The following is a 19,897-nucleotide window of genomic DNA, read 5'->3' as shown; positions in this document are numbered from 1 at the left end:
TCCTCTGCGAACTTCTCAAAGATCTCGTTCAGTCCTTATCCACCTCCGCCTGGCACTGCTTCTTCTCCTCTTCATCCGCGTGACCGTGATAATCGCACGGCTTAAGTTCGCCCTCCGGTAGCACTGACTTGGCGATCTGACTGTAACGAACGATGACGCGCATGAGGAAATCGTGTGGCAGACTGGCTCGAAGCTCGAGTTCACCGTTTCCAACCGTGTCAAGTGAATCTTGAAATTCCCGGCAATGCACCTCCACAAAGAGATCGAGGATCGCGTGATCTTTGGGGAGATTAAGAAAGGCATAGATGACAGCCCTGTAGTACACAGCCCATTCGATAATGTGTTCGACCAAGCTGTCGCGAACCGTCTTGTGGAACACCGGAGACAGCATTCGGTCTCCAAAAACAAGAGCTTTGGTACGTGCAAGTTGTGACTTGCCTATGTCTTCGTCCGCCTCATCGCACCACGCAGCATCATTCTTTGGAAGCCTCTGCGAGTACACCCAGTCGACAAAGATGCTGACTATCGCCTCGTTAGTTGAGTGATGCATACTTCGAAATGTTTTCCCCTCACAAGTGCTGCACTCAACGTCTTCCAGTATAACGACACCGTCTTGTGCCTCTTTCCAGGGACCATTCAGGGCCTTCTTGAAGTACCCGGAGTGCTCAACGAGCAGGGAGCGATGGACGTGATACCTGGTTTTGGCGTCGCCTACTTCGACGATGACGAAGACGGGCTCTTGGGCAGCCTCACTAGGAGACAATTAGCCCGTAGACTTTTGACAATTACTGTTTGAATACCTGGGGCGCTTCATTCTTGCGATCTTTTCCGTCGACATCGTAGACCTGGAGCTCTGTTTGATCTCTAGGCCTGCATTCGTGTAGTTCTAGACTAGTTGTCGGGGATGTAGTTGCAATGGAAGGAGCAGTCGGGGAAGCTGGCTTACTGCACGTGGTGGTAAATTGGTCTTGGTCTAGGCTTTCGAGCTTGCCTCTTTCCACTTTGAGATTCACTGTCACTGTGATTTGCGTGATTTGTTGGTACATCGTTTCTATGCAGTACGACGCAATCACATTACTCTACTACCCTGTAAATGAGCGGATCTGACAGAAGTCGTCAGCTACTTCCATTGTCCATATAGCGAGTTTTCACTATGCATGAAGCATTGTAGTGGCTCTTCTCATGAGGACAAAGACATGCGACAAATCTTGGTGGGTATGTTCTGTACAATCAGACTGGCGCGCGTGACAGGCCCCTGCGCCAAGTATAGCGAGGATTTGTCCAAAGTCTTCTGAACAGTTAATGTTCTAGAGGACCAATGTGGATAGTAGTGAGAAGCACAAAATACATGCTATGGAAGTCTTAGATGTTGGCAGGACTGACCTTGAGAGGTAGTCTCAAAGGAAAGATGGCGGCTAAGCGAAAGAGAATGAGGTAATTGGCAAAAGCTACGCCTGTATAGGTGTCTGATGCAGATCCGCTTAGCCATGGAAAGTACAACTCGGAGTTGGAGGACTGAAGGATCTGGCATGAAGACATGTAATGTGAGCTGTACTTGCGAAGGACTTCACAAGCATAAGGATTCATGCCTGTCCCTCATAGTAAAGGTAGGCTAAGGTACTGACTTTGGGCAATGATATGTTGAGAGGAGTGCCCATGTAAGCGATGATATGAATGCGCGAATACGAAGTCAGGTTATCCGACTAAGGGATACTAGTGCATGATTAGGAATCCTAGTCACGTCAATGTATCACTTATATCAAGCTCCCTTCATAGCCACAAACCGAACATCACAAGGCTGGTATGGCGACCGAACTACCGCTCCGAAACATCACGACGTGTACCCGTTTGTTGCACTTTTCGAAGTATTCATTGACCTGCCGACCTAACATATCTCATGACGCCGTCGTTGTTCTTCCGGGAGGGCCCGTATGCAAGTCGTGTCACCGAATAGTCGTGACTGTCCCACCCCAGCAATGGGAATATGCCCGCTGATGAATCCGTTTTGCAACCCCGATAAAGGCAAATGTCGAAGAAAGGAAGGGAAACGAGACGCTTAGTCGAAGAGACCGAAGCCCATGTCGTCGTCTGACTCCTCCTTCTCTGTTGTGTGTTAGTCTCCGTTCTGTGCTCAGCGAGGGATATTTGGTAGACGTACCCTCCTCCTTCTTCTCCTCGGCAGCTGGCTCGGCACCGGCAGCGTCGCCAGCGGCAGGGGCAGCGCCTCCAGCAGCGGGGGCAGCACCGCCGCCTGAACCGACGTTCAGGAGCAGGTCCTTGACATCCTTGCCCTCAAGAGCCTATTCACATATCAATTCCGTGTTCTGCTCCAGCGTGTCCGTGTATGCGCACCTTGGCGAACAGAGTTGTCCAGATGGGCTCGACCTCCTCGATCTTTGCGGCCTTGATGATAGATTGGAGCTTGTCGGCCTGTTCAAATTAGCCATTGTGTCCGCGATTGCGAATTGCACCTCGGGAGTCGTACAGTGATGTCGACACCGTCATCAGCGAGGATGAGAGCGGCGTAAGAGGTGGCGAGCTCGGAGGTAGACATTGCGACGGATGTGATCGTGATACTGTCGTGAGTCGAGATGTTGAGAGTGTCGGCGCTGGTGAATTGAATTGATGGTGTGGACGGCGCTAATCGTGGCTTTCGCTTAGCGACGTCTAGCTGCATCCGGCGTTAGCGCGTTGGGTGAGGGCAACTTGCCCCTCGGTGACGTCCGGGCACTTTCCCCGCTATCAAGCTGCATCTTGGCTTCCCGACCGGCTACTTCCAAGTTCGCATATTGCAGAGTTCCAGCTTTCACCAACGTTCGGATTAGCCTCAACCCCACCGAAAGATTCCCCAACCAGCGCCGATCAGCGTCTGCAGCACACAATGACCGACTCCCCACTCCCACGGATTCCGCTGGATCCGAAGGAGCAGCCCATCCTCGACAAGCTGCAGTCCATACGGACAGAGCTGGAACTACTGAAGCGTGATCGGTCCACCTATGTCAAGAGCCAAGATGTCTTGAAGCTGTACGACCAAGTTATCGAGCAGGTCATAATTCTCAACGAGATACGGGAAACCAAGCGCCTGGAGCAGAACAAAGGTATGTCACGTTGCCACCTGCCCAATGTGGCCTGTTGATGCTGACATCGTCGCATAGTCGATTACATGCTCGATGATTGCTTTCAGCTCATATCACTTGCGTATCTGACCGTCGGAAAGAACCACGAACCACCAGCAGTGTTAGTATTTGGCGGTGTCATGTGTTATATACGAAGTTACTGACAGTAGTTCAGCTACTCATATATATCGACAATCAAGGTATTTACACATGTTGGAGGTCATGTGCACGTCAATGTCTGACATCCCACAGCGCCTCTTGGACCATCTCAAAGAAGCCACCTTCTACTCGCAAAAGGATCTGGAAGCCCTGGACAAGAACCTGCAAGACTGCCGGCGTTATGTTGAAAGGGGGCAGGAAGGTCACAGCCCTCATCTGCTGACTCTCCTCGATGCTCGTATCAAAGTTTGCGAAGAGACACTAGCAGAACTGAAGCTGAACCTATCCGGACTGACACCCGAACTGACACCGAAGTGGGAGAAGCTTGTCTCGATACTAAGATCCCTTTGCGGCTGCAATGCAAGATCCAAGGTTAGCAAACTCCGAATAGGCTGTTACCGTGTACTGACCGGAACTGTAGTTCCCACTTGAAGAGGTTGAGGAGTACTCAGAGGAGCTCAACAAACTCGATGAAGAGCTGAAAGAACACGGAATTCGCGCGTATGAGACGGAGGGAACCACTGAAGAGAAACTGGCCGAGATGGTCGACAAGATGCAACTAGCCACCGAACATCCCGAGGCCGCACCAGACGCCAAGACTCTCATCGGCACGCTGCTACGCCGTAATTTGCTCTGGGTCACGTTGATCAAGCAAAAGTTGGTGCATCCCGCTAATCTTACGATCCGTACTAACACCTGAGCAGGCAAGGACGCATATCGCCCGCTTTCAAAGACACCTACGACAAACTTCTTGCTATCCGGAACAAACTCGAGAAGCTCACTCTAACACAGGCATGGTCCCTTCGTGAGACTGATCTATGGGACTTCCAGCGCCAGCTTGACCGCATAGACGAGGCACGCGTTGACGGTAATTTCGTTGATGCACTTGGACGTCCATCTGAGATCTACGAGCAAAGGGTATGTTTTCACAGACGTGATTGTCTATACGCTCACGGGCTAACGCGATGTAGACACTACTCTATCTTCTCAGGAAGAGCTACGCTCTCATCTACCAGCTGCTCTTAACTTCAGAGCCTGTGTCAGAGGCATTACTGCCAATATACAACCAGCTGACCACACTTCGGAAATGCTTACTCGAAGTCAAGAAGCTGGGAGGTGTATCCTCACCAAGAGAGCTGTACCCATACAGTATGAAGGTTGGTGCACCACGCCATGAATACATCGATACGTCTACTGACTCATATATAGCTGAACTCAATTGACAACATGCGGGTAGACGGCAAGTTCATGGTTGGCGAAGAGATACCCGATGGACAAGGACGCGTAACACAACTTCTGGAGGAATGCTTCGAGCTCGCCTACGACCTGAGAAACGACGCCGAAGACAACAACAGCTCCGCAGATGTCACGCCATCGACCGAAAAGCCCGAGCCCCTTAGCACCTGATGTGTCCTCTCTCTCTTATATTGGCGCTGTACATCTCGGCGTAAAACGATCGCTCCCAAACTGGCCACCCACATCTCTTCTGACCTGTCTTTTCCCGGCGATTCTCTCTCTTGTGGCAAACAGGTGTAGAACCCTTGTACTTTCTGTACTTCTAAATATTACTTAATATGGGTCAATCATTCGAAGCTGTTCAATTTCGTCTTCTGGTGGCGTTGGTGGTGGAACATCTGCATCCTTGAAGGTTAGGTGGCTTCCGTACGATATGCCTACGATTATCAGCGTCTTTGGCTATCAGCTTCGGCTCTTCCTCTTACAAAGCTCTTCGCCTGTGGCAATGTCTCTCAAAGCTCGATACGTGATGATTTGACGTCGAGTATCCCGCATCCATCCTACGTTTTGTTCCTGGGTCGAGTGATTGAACATGCTTCCCAATCCGAATATGATGGCTTGTGTGACCTTGCTGTTACCGTCCGTATCTACGATTGGCCAATTGCTAGCATGAGTCAGATTTTGGGTACTTCCAATCACCTCTAATAGATACTTTGACTGAATGTAAGGCCATCAACCTGCTATAACTGCCGATGCCCGCACATGCGTACGCATGCTATATGTCCAGAGGAGGTGGTAGCGCGATGACACAGCAGCTCAAAACAAAGAATTACGTACTAAGTGTAATGATAAAGCGAGGTCTGCTCTATGTGCTTCTTGTTTTCTTCTATTCCTAGGATCAATACAGGACATATGTCTATCGTGGTTCCCGATGGTATGTCTTTGGTAGCAAAAACACCACGCCCTACATGCTTTGTTGGTCATCCACTACAACTGATCTGCCATCATCTCGAGAAACGTACCTTTTGGCGTATCAACCTTCAGGACGATATCTGGACATCGTTGAAGTGGGATGTCGTTCGGCGCTGTTTGGAAACCCATGGTACCTAGCAAGAAGATCGGCACTTCGCAAAGCAGCAAGAATAGTTACAAAGATACAATAAGGACACCAGTCAGCAGTCCATTCCTCTCAAACCCACGACATCACTTTTGGTAATTACATCACAAAAATTTATCACCGCGCTAAGTCCGCGGTCCGAAGGCTTGGACCCTGCCCAGGTGAGGGTTGCGCCCCACTCAAGCTTCGCTCATGGCTGGCCGCTTTCGTCACAGGTCCTCGCAACACGACTGCCAGCACGATGGCCCAGCAACGAGGGCAAGCAATGGGAGATTCCCTCAAGACGGCACACTCCGTCAGCCTAAAGGTCCTGCGGTATGTTGGCACGTCCTCTATGCTGCTTCCGCACAGCGTCCTGTCGCAAAGCTGATCGTCGCATCATCTCATGACCGCCCACCTGACTTGTCTATCTATGCATGTGCCATGGACATGCCAATAAACTGGGGACTCAGCGTATTGACGTCGTTTCCAGATTGTCTCGTCCATCTCTCGCGGTGCAGCACCCTCTCCCGAACTCCAAAGACCTAGGCATATCGCCCAAGGCGTCGCTCGCGTACCCCACACCCAACGACACAAAAGACCAGTTCGTCCTCAGTCCCGTGTTAAACCTTCCTGAGGCGTTTGGTAGCGCCTACGTCGGCGAGACCTTCTCCTGCACTTTATGCGCGAACAATGAGCTCGATCCATCCGACAACACAAAGGCGATTAGTGGTGTGAGGATACAGGGCGATATGCAGACACCGTCAAATCCCGCAGGGTCGCCCCTAGATCTGTCTGGTTTACAAGAAGAAGCAGAGAACGTGTCCCCGGGACCAGCGGAATCATTACAACGTATCCTACGATTTGAGCTCAAGGAAGAGGGCAACCATGTGTTGGCAGTGACTGTCACGTATACAGAGACAGCATTAGGAGAAGGAAGGGCAGCGAGCGGGAGAGTACGAACTTTTCGCAAATTGTACCAGTTCGTGGCTCAACAGTTATTGAGTGTGCGCACCAAAGCTGGAGAGATTGGGCAGAAGAGTGGATCTTCTCGATACCTCCTGGAGGCACAACTAGAGAACATGGGCGAAGCTGCAGTCTGTTTAGAGGTACGTCGACGCGTTCTAAGTCTCACGATTCATGTGTTGGTACTATCATTTACTCCAAACAACGAGTCAGAGCGGCTCCTTTACGTTGAGGATTTCGGCTCCATCACTAGCTCGATCGCAGAGTCCGATCCGGCAGTCTTGTAGATCCGGCGCTATTTCGCTGCTTCAGATAGCCTACCACCACAGCCCTGCCCCTAGTAGGCATTGAACCACGACTGACTCCAAACAGGCAGTCAATGTAAACCCGAAACCACCCCTCAGATCTACGTCGCTTAATTGGGATATGCAAGCCTCAGGTATCAATGCGCCGATATTGAGCCCACGGGATGTGGTGCAAGTCGCGTTCCTTCTCGAACATGGGCCTAGCGACAAGGACGAAGAGATGGCAGGTTCCATGACGGAAGACAACAAAAGAGTGCTGGGTCAGCTTGCTATCCAGTGGCGGAGTGCATTGGGCGACAGGGGCTCTCTCAGCACCGGATGGCTTACGGCTCGGCGCTGAGCGTGTCTTGTCCAATAGACTTTGCGTCGCGCTCTAACGTCGGTACGGTTTGTATATCTCCGACCGAAAGTTCTGACGCCCGTACCTGCAGTTCCAAGCGCTTGGTCTTGCATTGTCGATCTACCACGGTAGGTTTGCGTTGATTGAAGTCATTCGGAACCTGCTCCGTGCGCTGTGTCAACATGAATCGAGTAGCCCGAACTTCGTCGCCGAAGATTGAAAAGCAACCTCTTGACTATATTTACTCGCGTATGACTGTACCTCTGTCTACCACCGGCTATATCGAGGTCCATGTATGGATGCGTGGGGTTGCGGAGATTTCGATGGAAATTGGTAATGCCGAACATGCTCAGAACGCTGTCACACAGTCAATGGGTAAGTCCAACACAGACAGCCGGAATGCGGAGGAGGATCTCTTGGACGATCGACGTGTGGAGCGAACGCAAAAGCAAGATCGACTTGGACAATCAAGGCATTGGATGCAGCTGGAGCCACGCGAACAATTCTCCTCAAAAAGCACGTCTAGTCTTACGGCATTGACCACTAGTGCGCCCAGCAGACCGAACAACAGCGCAGTCAGCTCTGAGGGAACCCGAAGAAATTGGTGGAAACAACGGCAAAGTTGGTGAAGCGCGGCAGAAGGAGCAAGGAGCCCCATGATTCCGGCTTAATGGCGCAGATGAATAGGCGACAGACACGGGAACATGTCATGACAGTCTGACGAACTACTCGAGGGTTGGGCGATCGTGGGGAGTCATTTTATCTCGGTCAAATACGAGAGCGTGAGATGTTTGATCGTCGGCCCCAGGAATGCAAGATACGCAGACGCCGAGTGATGGAAAGTAGAGCTCGTATGTATTGAGCAGCACAGACGAAGTATTTTGAGGTGGCTGCAGCTGTCAGATTACATGGGAGAGCACAAGCAGTAACCGTTTGAGGAGCTTGTGTGTCGAAATCGGCAGCCGACCGCGGATCGACATGGCTATATGCTACATGCGTGTCTGGGCGGGCGTATGCAGCTCCAACACCGAAGACAACATAGCTACGGTGACATGTCCTGGTGGAACCGATGTGCACCGTTTTGTACAGTTAGGCAAGCAGAGTTGAAACGACAACGGTTTAGATGGTGGTCAGAGCATACGACGGCGGGCTGGCTAGAGCGTACCGCAGGTACCTGTGTGCATGTATGTGCAGCCAGAGGTACAGTATGCTGTGGCATTGGCCTGACATATGACAGGTTCGGTGCATAGATAATGCTGGACGGGGTGGAGAGTGGGCGGCAGTTTGCAGGTCAGCGTGGGGCGGTCTATTTTCTTTGTCTCGGGAGGTTGAAGATGTGCAAGCACTGCGCAGAGTATGGGGTCGCGTCCGGGACACGACAGGCAGGCCCCTATTCGTACCGCAGAGTTAATACCGTGTATGCGTGCTGTACGCTGAAGGTGAAACACATGCAAATTGCACGCACACCACCATGGCTGTGGGCGCAATAACCGTCGTGTTGGTGAAGGCCGTCGACGACCCCTGAACGCGCAATGCAGCGCGGCCAATCCGTCTTCGCCCAAAGCAGGCTGGGCTCAGGCCGTGCCTTCCCAAACCAAGCGGCGCCCCCTGGTCGTGCTTTCCGAAGACAGGCACGCCGTTTAAGAGAAAAATCCGACACATCGCTACATTAGTAGAGTATGCTAAGAAGCCTTATTTCCTACCTAAAATTAATAGATTTAACATTGTAGAGCAATGTAGATAGTGTAATCTTATTATTAAAGCTTTCTATATATACTATAATCTCTATATAGGCTTAAATTTTAAAGTAGTAATTATTGCTGTTACTATAAACGCGTTTTTATTTAAGATTCTAGGTAGTGCTACACCTAGGTAATGCAATTAGGCATTTTCTTAATCTAAGATCTTATATAGGCAGCGTTAATACAATCTTATTTACTCTATAGATACTTCTTAAGCTCTATAAGGCTATTAATCTTATATAGGTGTCTTCTAGTGCGTTTCTTAATAATGTTCTATATACTCTTAATAGAGTTAAGATTAAGTAAATTAGCTAGATATAAAAGCTAATTTATGCTGTTTTAAAGCTTATAGATAGTAAGAAGACTATTAGAATTCTATATACTATAGCTAGAATTATTATTCTTAATAAAGAACTAGTTATAGCAATTATTAGAGTAAATGTAAGTCTAAACAGTATTACTTTTAAGGTTTAGATTAAGCATAGCGTCTCTATAAGCTAGAAGAATCTTCTTAGTATAATACGCTACTGTTATACTGTTACCTAGCTAACTAATAATAGAATTCTTCTTCTTCTTAGCTTTCTATTACCTTACTTATTTATTATATTTCTTCTTATTTCTATATATAGGCCGGCGACAAGGCTTTAGAGAATACTTCTTTACTTTAATATTATTAAATTTATTATTATAGAACGTTAGATTAGTAGTATAGCTATAGTAATTAACCTAAGTAGCTATATAAACAACTCTGTATTCTTAAATTAAGTTAGTAATAAGGTTTTTCTCTAAGTAGCGCTTACTAATTACTTAAAGAATTTATTTATCTAAGAAGTTGTTAAAAGCTATATAAGCTTTGTTAGTAAACATAATACTATTCTAGAAGCCTTCTATAGGTAGCCTACAAAGCTAGTTAGCGTAATTGCAACGCTGTTTCTACTGCAAGAGTATAATCTAAGTCTACCTTACTACCTTATACTTCTAGGTATAGCAGTAATATTATAGAGCTTATTAAATAGTCTTCTAGTATATAAAGACACTAATATAGGCAGCTTAAGTCTCTAGACGCTATTACTATTAAGATTTTAGAGCTTAAACAATCTAATTAAGCTACTTATCTAAAAGTAGAGATTCTAGGCTCTACCTTATCTCTCTTATTACTTATTTATACTTTTTAAGGTTACTATAATAGTCTATAAGCTTACTATAACGCTTGCAATTGCAAAGCTATGCGTAGGCAGTGTTAAAGTAGATATAGAAGCTTACTACAATACTGTAGACGCTCTGCTCGCTATAAGTGTTATAAATAGCGTAGAATTAAGCTCTTTTTAGCGTAGAAAGATAAGATTTAATAGAGCGATTTAGATTGCGTTAGCAAGGCATTTACGCGTGTTAGAATTATATATTTTAGTAGAGATAGGTAAGTTGTAGGTAGTTTTAGGTAAGTATTATAGCTGTAATTGTGTAAAAGATTAGTGTTGTAGCCTGTGCGCTGCTAGCGTCTACTAGCGTTAGGTGGCAATGTGTCGGATTTTTCCCTTAAACGGCGTGCAGGGTCTAGCAGCGCGACATAGGACGACGGCACAGCGACGGGCGGAGACGCCTGTGCGTCGAGTGGAGCGACACGGCCACGCTGGGCGATGGAGGGCGTACCGTGGGACGCTGTGTCTACGCCAAACTCTGCGGGCAGATGAAGGTGCTGCGCGCGGGTGCCTTGCATGGACAGGCGCGCGTCGCCTCGCGGCCGGCAGCGCTGACAGGCTGCACTGCAAGAGAGTGCAGCAGTCCGGTCCAGGCCGAGGGGCAGTCGAATGCTCAGCGCGGGAGCGGTTAAGCGCTAGACTGTCTTCCGCCAGCGATAAGAGTGCTTGTGGGTTAGCTGCTCGAACAGGCCGGAGTCTGTCCCTATGAATTGGCCTGTGACCGAGCGCAGCGCACTGAACCCTTCTCCGCCAACCCTCTCCCCATTCACTCTTTTCGCCCGCAAACCGCCGTCGCGACACGCCAGAGCAACCTCGCTGTCTACCATCTACTGTCTGCCGTCCACTGTCTACACGCAGCGCCGCCCACCCGCCCCCGTGCAACCGCGCCCTCAGTCACCGTCGCACTCGCTCTGCCCTTCCCGTGCATAAGCCTCACCACCACCCGTTGCTGCGGACCCCCAGTCTCCAATGACCTAGAGTACAAGGCGACTCGACGTCCCACACGCCGTGACCGCGCAACCCCACGACGCTCTTTAATCGCCCATCTTTTTGGATATCCTATGCCCACCATCTAACATGGCGCCCGCTCCCTCGTCCACCGCCGAGCAGTCGTCCACCCCGCTCGCCGACTATTTCTTCATCTCCGGCATCGAGTCGTCGCAGGTCTACGACGAGCGCACCCAGAGCAATGGCATAGTCACCTCCCCGCTTGCCCAGCCCCCGGTCGATGAGACCATTGAAGAGGACCGCGCCCTCGAGACCGATTCGATCCGCCCAACCTCCCAGGATGGCCTCTCCAACGGCGACTCCACGCGCCGGCGCTCTGCGAATCGGTTCAGCGAGAACCGCCAGTCCAATTGCACCATCATTGGCCCAGATCCCAAGCAGACTGCGAGCAATCGGAGCAGCGCCACCATCAAGGGCGTACAGCTTGGCGGCTCCGGCCTCAGCGACCAGGACTTTGACATTGCACTGCGCAAGTTCGCGTCCGAGCGTGATACCTTTCTCGAGGAAATTCAGTTTACTGCTGGTGTTGCGCAACAGGCCCGCTCCACCCCCACGAGGCCGCGACCCAGGCCACAGCGCGTGTCACAAGCTAACAATGACGATGGCGTCGGCAATCTCAGGTCCGGCGTTGGCAGCATTCGACGGCGCATCTCCACAATGCAGAGCAGTCTGAAGCGCCAGTCGTCGACCGCAAGACAATGTAAGTTGCATTCCACACTATGTCCGACCAGGATCTGTGCAGGGCAGGGCCCTGGCCTCTGGCTTTGACATGGGTTATTTACTTTTTGATCGACGCATACTGACGTGCATGCAGCCTCAATCCGAACGTCGAAGCGCATGTCCGGGTACAATTCCGTCATACCGGCACCGCAGCCCTTCAACCCGGAGCCGGACATGCACCCTCTGCTGCGCCGCTACGAGCCTGTTCTCCTAGATCGTTACCCGCCACGAAACATGGTCGAGGAACTCAAGAGGCGCAATCCCTTTCCCGACTACGTGCCCATGTTTGCATTTCCTAATGATGTTAGTGTTGTCTCATCTGACGAGCGCCCAAAGAGCCAATGGCATGGTTTCGCCATGACGAATGGAGATGGCTCCAAACTTTACGGCATCACTATCATCGTCTGGCTACCGTTGAACGCCACCGCTGCAGAGGGCCTCGAGCGCCAATGTGAGGAATGGCGAAACTTGCACATGAATCCAGAGGAGCGCGAGCTGGCAAGCAGTTTGGGCGAGCGCCTGGCATTGGAGCGCGCAAAACTATCGCAACTACTGACTAAGCTTCCGTCCGTGGCCCCTGACTCGGAAGAGCGTGACGACTTGGACGACCAGATCGGAGCCGTTGAAGAGAAGATTCAACTCATGACAGACTTACTTCGTCCCGTAAGGCACGGTGCCGCCTCCAAGATTGAGGGACTGACTGATGGCGAGACCGGACTCTGGATCCCCCGTGCTTACGGTGTAATGGGTCGAGATGCGAGTTTGACGCCTTTCTGGAAAGAGTGGCTGAAGGCCGTCGTTGTTCCCATGACTACTGGCGCAATCCTGCGAGTCCCCGCCAGCTCACCGCGAGTTGGCATGTGGCAGCCGCTCGAGCGGTACGTAGTCAATCTGTGTGCAGAGGCTCTTAGTCCGATTACCTCCATCACGCAGGTTGAACTAGCAGTCCGTGAGCTTCGCATGTACGCCCGCAAAGAGGCAGTCAATGAGCTGCCTGGATCCCGAAACATCGACATCTATGCCCTGTTCCGATGCATGTCCATCCCCAACATCATTACGCTATTCGAGTATGTGCTCTCGGAAGCTAGGATCATTCTCCTCTCCTCACACACGGCTATGCTGCATCTGGCCAGTATGGCGATAACGAACCTGCTGTATCCCTTCCAGTGGGCTGGTGTCTTCATTCCAGTCTTGCCTGCTCGTCTGGTGCAGACGATAGAAGCGCCATGCCCATACATCGTAGGAATCGAGCGTCGTTACGAGCCCGCCGATTACCCCGACGACGACTATGTGCTCGTCGACCTGGATGCTGATTCAATAGTCTCGAACGGTCCACCACCGCCACCACTACCACGCCAACAGCGACGGAAACTTATGTCTCTCCTTCAACAATCTGCACCGCATCATATGCGCTACGGTGTACCTACTGGCCCCCCTGCTTATGCGGTAGAAGCCTTCCCATACGACACTTTCGCCTCCGAGAATCCTGGGGTATTCTCGTACAGAGCACATCCCTCGACTGTCCAGAACTACGTCGGGCTGAACTCGACGTCTTTTGGGACAATGGTCGGATCACCAAGCTCCAGACCTCTAATCTACAACGCCTTCTTACAGTCAAGTGCGTCCAGTCGCGGAAACGACCGTCCTTCCACAGCGACTACCATAAAGACATACCAATCTCCGCCTTCGCCCAAGGTTTCTCCTGTATCGACCGTCTTCCCACCCATGCCCAGTACTCCCATCTCGCGTAGCGATTCTGGTTACGCTCTCCAGGCCAATCTGCGTGAGAAACGCTCCGCTCACTTCGAGACCTCAAGTCGGCGAAGTTCATCGGTAAGTTTGCTCTACTCTGTACACTGTGATAGCTCATTGACTAATGTGGCTAGTTTGGTTTCGAACGTGTCCCTCAAATCCGGCGCCCCTCTCAGCCGTTCCTTGGCCATGCACCGAGCGCATCGACATCATCCCTGAGCCATGAATACAAGGCGGGGTCCTCGTATGCGCCATCAGTGTATGCTCAGTCGACTTTGGCTGCATCCACTATCATGCCCGGTATGGCTACGCACCAGGTGCGCAACACTGCAACAACACAATGGCAAGAAGGTCATTGCTTGCAGTGGAGACCGAATGAGGACAAAGCCATGTGTTCAATATGCGAGGAAAAGTCGGATGACGGGTTGTATCGTTGCACCGGTGAGTTTCAGATCCGCTTAGTGCAACTTACTTTTCTAACAATGTGTAGGATGTAGCACATACGCCCATGGTAGGTGCGTCGACTTGATCTGCATTGTCTGCCCCACAGCATTTCGACCTGATCAGGTGCGCGCATCGTTTGTACGATGCTTCGCTAGCCTGTTCTACACGTACAGACGCTATCTTGTACCGGCTAGTGGCGAGCGCAAGAAGTCTGGTATGACCTACCAATTCAAGATGGATGAATTTGTGAAGAGCCTGCCAGCCGAAAACGTGCAGTATATCGAAACGCTGCAGCAGACACAAGGTCAGTATTGCTACTACAGTTTTTGCACCACATACTAACCTACAGTAGCTTTCAACGAATTCATCCATGAGCGCGAGAGCAAGTCTGCAGATGATCCCACCATCAAACTTTTTGATGAAGTCATCCTGGCAAAGCGAAACCGCGGAAAATCCTCGTTCTTTTACAAGTCCAAGGTCGACTTCTTGTCCGACACAACGGACCATCTTTGGCGCACTGCGTCTGCGACTCCACCGAATTCTCGCTTCCCGGGTGACTATCGCTCTGTGATCAGCCGAAGTATGTCATCTACACTCCCTCAGCCAGACACTGCTAACAGGTTCGCAGTCCCCGCGAAGCTTGATCCCACACTCATGAAAGAACCGCGTGTCATCCAAGGCGTGCCACGCGTCCCTCAAGGCAAAGCCCGCCGCAAGCCCATTCCATCCATGCTCGGGCCTAACGGCAACAGCCCGCCACAAATCCATACCTCATGATCTCTACATCAAAACATTACGCTCTCTATAACGACGAACCCGACCTCCATGCCTCTCCCTCCTTCGTCACAACCCCATATCTTTCCGTCTCATCATTGTACTACATGTAACATACCTAGCGACGGAGTTTTCGGCGCACCACGGCATTGCGAGTGGACCTCGATAGTCCGCTGGCCGGTGCTTGTTTCTCAGATTGGATATCTGATGGAAGGATAGAATGTCATCTCCGAAACCATCTTGCATTACATGGGGTGGTTTGGAAATGCTTTTTGCGCGGATCGATTTGGATTCCAGTGCGTATTCTCTCGGCTGTATACTGGGCGGCGCAAAAGAAGCATTTGGTCTTTATGCGAGTATACCTTTGTAATGCGTTTCCTGCCCTCTCGCCCCAGATTGGCATATTCTATTGGTTCTTGCCTGCCACATGCAAGATGTTTTGGCACCAAATGGCTAGGAAGCGGCGAGATTCTTTTGTATATTATTGCATTAAGCATAACATGAGGAGTGGAAGAAAGAATCCAACTAATGGACAAAGTTTACTACAGCATGGAATGCTGAACAAAAGTCATCCCCTAGAAAGTCCTTATCCCTCCAAACTCTGTTATCGCCCACGCGATTCGAAACAACGCGTACCACGTTCCTAGCACTGCCACAAGATGCAGGAACCCGTCCAATCACGCACGTGTTTCTATTCTTGCTGTTCCTGACTAGCGTTTTAGCGCACCCCCTCTGGGGCAAGCGTCGCTAAGCTTGGCAAGCGTCCGCGTGTGCCGAGCCCCTTGCCTTGGGGATCAGGTCGAGACTCATAGAGCCGCTCTGCTCTTCTTTCTCTCTTCATCAACAGTCTCCGTTGTACAGTCATTCTTTTAGAACCGGTCTCTTACAGTCACTCTTTAGACTACACTATCGTTAATACAAAGTCGCCGTTTCTACCACCTCTCCGTTCACCTTTTCAACCAACCAACACTCCCACTTCAACCGCAACTATGCTCGGACGTACCGTTTTCGCCGCGACCTTCTTCGCGCTCGCTCAGTTCGCTATGGCTAGCCCCCCTGGCTGCCTCCTCGGCGCTGTCAACCAGTACGAGGACCCGTCCGACATCAAGGCTGTCTGCAAGTCCAAGGACCTGAGCTCAAAGGTTGCGGAGCTTTGCGGCAACGACGCCGAGGCTGCCATGGAGGCGATTGCGGACATTTGCAACGACGTGGATGTTGATGTTTGTAAGTACAGCCTTTAGAAGCGGATGCGCTGTTACACGCCGGACGAGAAGATCGAGCACAGCAAACTCTACTTTCCATGATCGCATGCTGACAGGACATGCAATAGCAACCGCCATCTCCTCTGCCTCCGGCTCAAAGACCGCTACCGGTTCATCCCACAAGCCCACCGGCACCTCTGGCTCTACCCTCGTCTCCATGTACCCTACCGGCTCGAGCGGACAAGGAAGCAGCAACGGCACTGTCCCCGCTGCCACTGGAGGACCCAAGCCCTCCGGCAGCGCGACTGGCTCTGGCGGTCTTCCCGAGGCCACCGGTGCTGCTGGCAAGGTCGAATTCGGCCTTGCCGCTGTTGTTGCTGGTCTGATGGTCGCTGCTTTGTAGATGGGAGAATGATACATCTTGCGAGGGAGATAGTGTGCAGATATGGAATAGATGGGAACACTGGGCTGTGTATCGAAAATGGAATAGAGGCGTAATTGCATAAACCGGAAGAATGTTGCACATCGTGCTACTCAAAGTCACTTTCCTTGTGCGTTACTTCTGCTTAGTGCATATGCAGCATGCGATGCTTCGAATCTTACCAAAGTTCCGACATTAAAGGATGAAAACAAACTCGCTCTACCTAGCAAGCCACAACAACAATCTACCTGGGGCTATTCTCCCACTGCAATTTTACCCGGAAGTATTGAACTCAGTAGCGATTCTAGACCACCGCGAACGATGCCCGATACCCGGGGGGCGCGGTTATACGGCCACCACAAACAATTTCCACCACTTTCTCCAACAATAGACATTACCTAACTGCATGGTCGTATGTTGGGACCCAGACAATGCGCGCATTGCTACCGAGTTCATGCTTCCAGGTTTCACGAAGCCGCTTTCTGCTGTGGGTACTAAACAGACAAAGTAGATCTGTGAACCGCCGGCTACGTGCCCCGCCTCAACCCCCCACCTTCCTTTGAGTCATATCTTGCGCCATGGAACCTCATCTCAAGCAGGATGCTGCTGGAGACTCTAATTATTCATACCTCAACTCGCTACATGGATCATTTTTGCTGCTGGTATAAACCGTCATTTTTTCGGCTTAGTCATACATCAGATACAACCCGTATCTTTCCGGCAGAATGGCCGAGCGGTCTAAGGCGCTAGCTTCAGGTGCTAGTAGAGCAATCTGCGTGGGTTCGAGTACGTTCCCCAACAATTAAGACGCTGTGACAGTCACTAACAGCAGAATAGATCCCACTTCTGTCAACATTCTCTCTTTTTGCTCTTTTGGACACCATGGAATATCACGAGCCGGTAAGGAGCCGATGCTTTTTTGGTGAATTGCTCGTAACATGCGAGCCGTAGGACTTCCCTGTGATTCAGTAGACTACAGAATGATGAATGGTTTTGCGTTTCTGCGTGCGCTCTACAGGGCTGATTAGCCCTTCCGCATGTGCTACGTTGACTTTGATCAATAGTGACTACCCCACTCAGCACATGTTTAGAAGCGTGCGGTCAATCCTCGAATTACATGTTAGGAATACGCTAGATATACAGTAAAGAATGACTTTATGTTTAGAAAGCTACATGTACAGATCGGCAGCTCCAAGCATAGTGGAGTATAGAAGAGAACAGCAGATGTGTAATCAAAGACACGGAGCAATAGGCAATCGAGTAACGTTCGTACGCGTTTGCAGAGAGTACATAATATTCTGCTACACCACTAATAGACACACTCATAATAGAACATTCCGTGTTCCCACCAAACAACCACTTCGATTTCTTCATGTGCATCTTTCCAGTCCTGTAGCGCCTTCCACGCGTTAATCAGCTCTAATACTGCAGGTGCCCTACGCTCCGGGAAGCCTGGAATATAGGCAATCCCGCTCGCTTCTCTCAACTCCAGCGCGCTCGACCCGTTTTCGTGCCTGTAGGATGCATAATATGCGTTGTGATGTAGACCGATATTCTGACATCCTGACAGGTGAGGGTGTAGTTCAGAGCATTCAGCCGCACATTCGCGTCGAATTTCGAGTGGGTGTATTATCTCGCTCACGGCAAAATCATGCCCGCATCATGCGCACCCATACAAGCCCGCCGAAATCAAGGCTGGCAGAAGGCCCGCCGCGTTGCTGGCGTATGAATCTGCCAATGTTGCTTTATTGAACCTCCAGGCTCGGTAGACGTTCCATCGTCGGTGCTTAGAGGTTTGTTGGTGGCCGTGCTTCTGGTCTAGTGAGGTTGAATCACGAGTGCGAACGCAACTGCACGCGCATATTACTGCACTCGAATCAGCTCCTGTCTCTTCGAGAGACCCAATGTAGTGTCTTAAGATGTGTTGTCCCCTGGTAGAAAAACCCCATCAAATGCATACCTCTCGCGCAGTAGTATCTCTTACTTTTTTATCCTGGAGAGGGAATCGCGGAAGTCTGTAGCAGGGAAATCGCGTTTGCGCCGTTCCGCTTAGCGCTGGCACCCAGCTCACCGTAAACATTGGCTTAATAATTGGGGGAGGTGCAATTGGCTGCGCGCGAGTAAAGATGCCTTTGGTAGAACTAACGTCCATTGGGTATCCATACAACGAACCGCTAGTGCCTTCCTCGCACAGCCACCGTTATCAGATGTAGTATATTCGAGTTGTGCGTTCGCGTATCAATCCGCTCTAGCATCTTGATAACCCCCATCGTCATACAATAGACGACCACGGTTCCATCAACTAGCTCATAAACGAATTCGATAGGTCTGTAGGTTTTTCGTGCTGTAGTCCCGTGCCCCTGCGGTTCGATCATGACACGTGAACCCGCTTTCTTGAAATGTTGCGACGAGCTGGTAGGGTACGAAGGATATTCAGCTCGACGCCAGGACCTCCTTCCAGTGGTGCTGTGATTCATAATGGCTGCTGGCAAGTTTGGTTGTGCAAATTTGCCTATCTCGAGGTCCGCCGTTCACGCATCCCAGAGTGTCGTGACTCTTTGCCTTCTTCGTGATTTCATCTCGCTCCTTCTCTTCCTCGATAGAGTTCTCTCGGAAGTCGTGTTCCGGTGGTTATGGCAGGCACTGGGTTACAAATCCGCTCGCGGAGCGGCTCCTGCACATTAAGTGCGTCTCGCAGGTCTCGGCTTCCAGGAAATCTGTGTGGTGACTTGTCAGCGATGCAACCATCTGCTTATCCTGTCCGTGAAGCTGGCTCCGTTCCACTGTTGATAGGTGCGGAAATGTCCTCCTGACTGCTATACATAGCTACCTTTCCGTACCCTACTGTTGTGCCGTAATCAGTTCAGCTGTGATAGGCTCTACGCTGGTGCGTCTCGTCAACCACAAGTCCAACAATGAGTTCTGACCAGTGTCAAACTTGAGGTATTTTCATCTCGGTGTTTTGAAAGAAGGCGTGCCCTCAATTGGCCTCACTTATGCGCGTGCCCAGCATATTTTTCCTCCATGTCGTTGGGTCTCCAATCGTATCGTAGTGGAGTAGGAAGTTTCGTTCATGGAGGTAACATGGGAGCCCTCTGGTATTGCAAAGCAGTACCATCTCTTTCTTTCCAAACTTTCGGGGACTCCCTCTTTTAAAAGGTTGTTCCCTCTCCTCTCTCTTTCTCTTTCGTATCATCATCATCCGATCGAGCCATCCCAAATACCAAAAGCTTCCTGATCTTTACCATCATTACCCATCATTCCACTGTCGTTTGAAGGCCGCAGTACTCCCTCACCACAACTCATCATTTCCCATCACACCACCGTCATCATGATTATGAAGACACACACTGCCGGCGCCAAAAGGCAGGAATCCAGATTCTTGCAAGATTGGAGGCAACCAAACAGGACCTCTCC

General features: G+C 50.6%; 6 protein-coding genes and 1 non-coding gene across 7 annotated transcripts; 5 read left to right on the top strand and 2 right to left on the bottom strand.

Moving 5' to 3' along the window:
- Positions 1-28: 28 nt before the first annotated feature.
- On the bottom strand, positions 29-814 carry J4E83_003170 (uncharacterized protein; the record flags this gene model as incomplete). The annotated part of the gene is made up of 2 exons (XM_049330107.1): positions 29-752; positions 801-814. The coding sequence occupies 2 exons, from the start codon at positions 812-814 to the stop codon at positions 29-31; spliced, it is 738 nt and encodes a 245-aa protein (XP_049190603.1).
- Positions 815-2,056: 1,242 nt separating this feature from the next.
- Positions 2,057-2,554, bottom strand: ALTA12 (60S acidic ribosomal protein P1; the record flags this gene model as incomplete). The annotated part of the gene is made up of 4 exons (XM_049330106.1): positions 2,057-2,103; positions 2,159-2,300; positions 2,353-2,430; positions 2,486-2,554. 4 exons carry the CDS (start codon positions 2,552-2,554, stop codon positions 2,057-2,059), a joined length of 336 nt encoding a protein of 111 aa, XP_049190602.1.
- A 327-nt stretch (positions 2,555-2,881) lies between these two features.
- Positions 2,882-4,682, top strand: J4E83_003168 (uncharacterized protein; the record flags this gene model as incomplete). Its single annotated transcript, XM_049330105.1, has 8 exons — positions 2,882-3,098; positions 3,156-3,237; positions 3,292-3,316; positions 3,369-3,647; positions 3,697-3,932; positions 3,980-4,193; positions 4,247-4,432; positions 4,485-4,682. The coding sequence occupies 8 exons, from the start codon at positions 2,882-2,884 to the stop codon at positions 4,680-4,682; spliced, it is 1,437 nt and encodes a 478-aa protein (XP_049190601.1).
- A 1,187-nt stretch (positions 4,683-5,869) lies between these two features.
- J4E83_003167 (uncharacterized protein) lies at positions 5,870-7,218 on the top strand (the record flags this gene model as incomplete). The annotated part of the gene is made up of 3 exons (XM_049330104.1): positions 5,870-5,943; positions 6,101-6,716; positions 6,946-7,218. The coding sequence occupies 3 exons, from the start codon at positions 5,870-5,872 to the stop codon at positions 7,216-7,218; spliced, it is 963 nt and encodes a 320-aa protein (XP_049190600.1).
- Positions 7,219-11,236: 4,018 nt separating this feature from the next.
- Positions 11,237-14,860, top strand: J4E83_003166 (uncharacterized protein; the record flags this gene model as incomplete). The annotated part of the gene is made up of 6 exons (XM_049330103.1): positions 11,237-11,867; positions 11,982-13,720; positions 13,774-14,080; positions 14,130-14,387; positions 14,436-14,663; positions 14,712-14,860. 6 exons carry the CDS (start codon positions 11,237-11,239, stop codon positions 14,858-14,860), a joined length of 3,312 nt encoding a protein of 1,103 aa, XP_049190599.1.
- Positions 14,861-15,846: 986 nt separating this feature from the next.
- On the top strand, positions 15,847-16,462 carry J4E83_003165 (uncharacterized protein; the record flags this gene model as incomplete). Its single annotated transcript, XM_049330102.1, has 2 exons — positions 15,847-16,081; positions 16,188-16,462. The coding sequence occupies 2 exons, from the start codon at positions 15,847-15,849 to the stop codon at positions 16,460-16,462; spliced, it is 510 nt and encodes a 169-aa protein (XP_049190598.1).
- Positions 16,463-17,199: 737 nt separating this feature from the next.
- On the top strand, positions 17,200-17,290 carry J4E83_003164. Its single transcript has one exon. It is a non-coding gene; the product is annotated as a tRNA-Leu (tRNA).
- Positions 17,291-19,897: the final 2,607 nt, after the last annotated feature.

Source organism: Alternaria metachromatica, assembly GCF_023757995.1.
Source record: "Alternaria metachromatica strain BMP 0045 chromosome Unknown scaffold_5, whole genome shotgun sequence".
NCBI lineage: Eukaryota > Fungi > Ascomycota > Dothideomycetes > Pleosporales > Pleosporaceae > Alternaria > Alternaria metachromatica.
The sequence above is the reverse complement of the archived record's forward strand: the minus strand, read 5'-3'. Positions and strand labels throughout refer to the sequence as shown.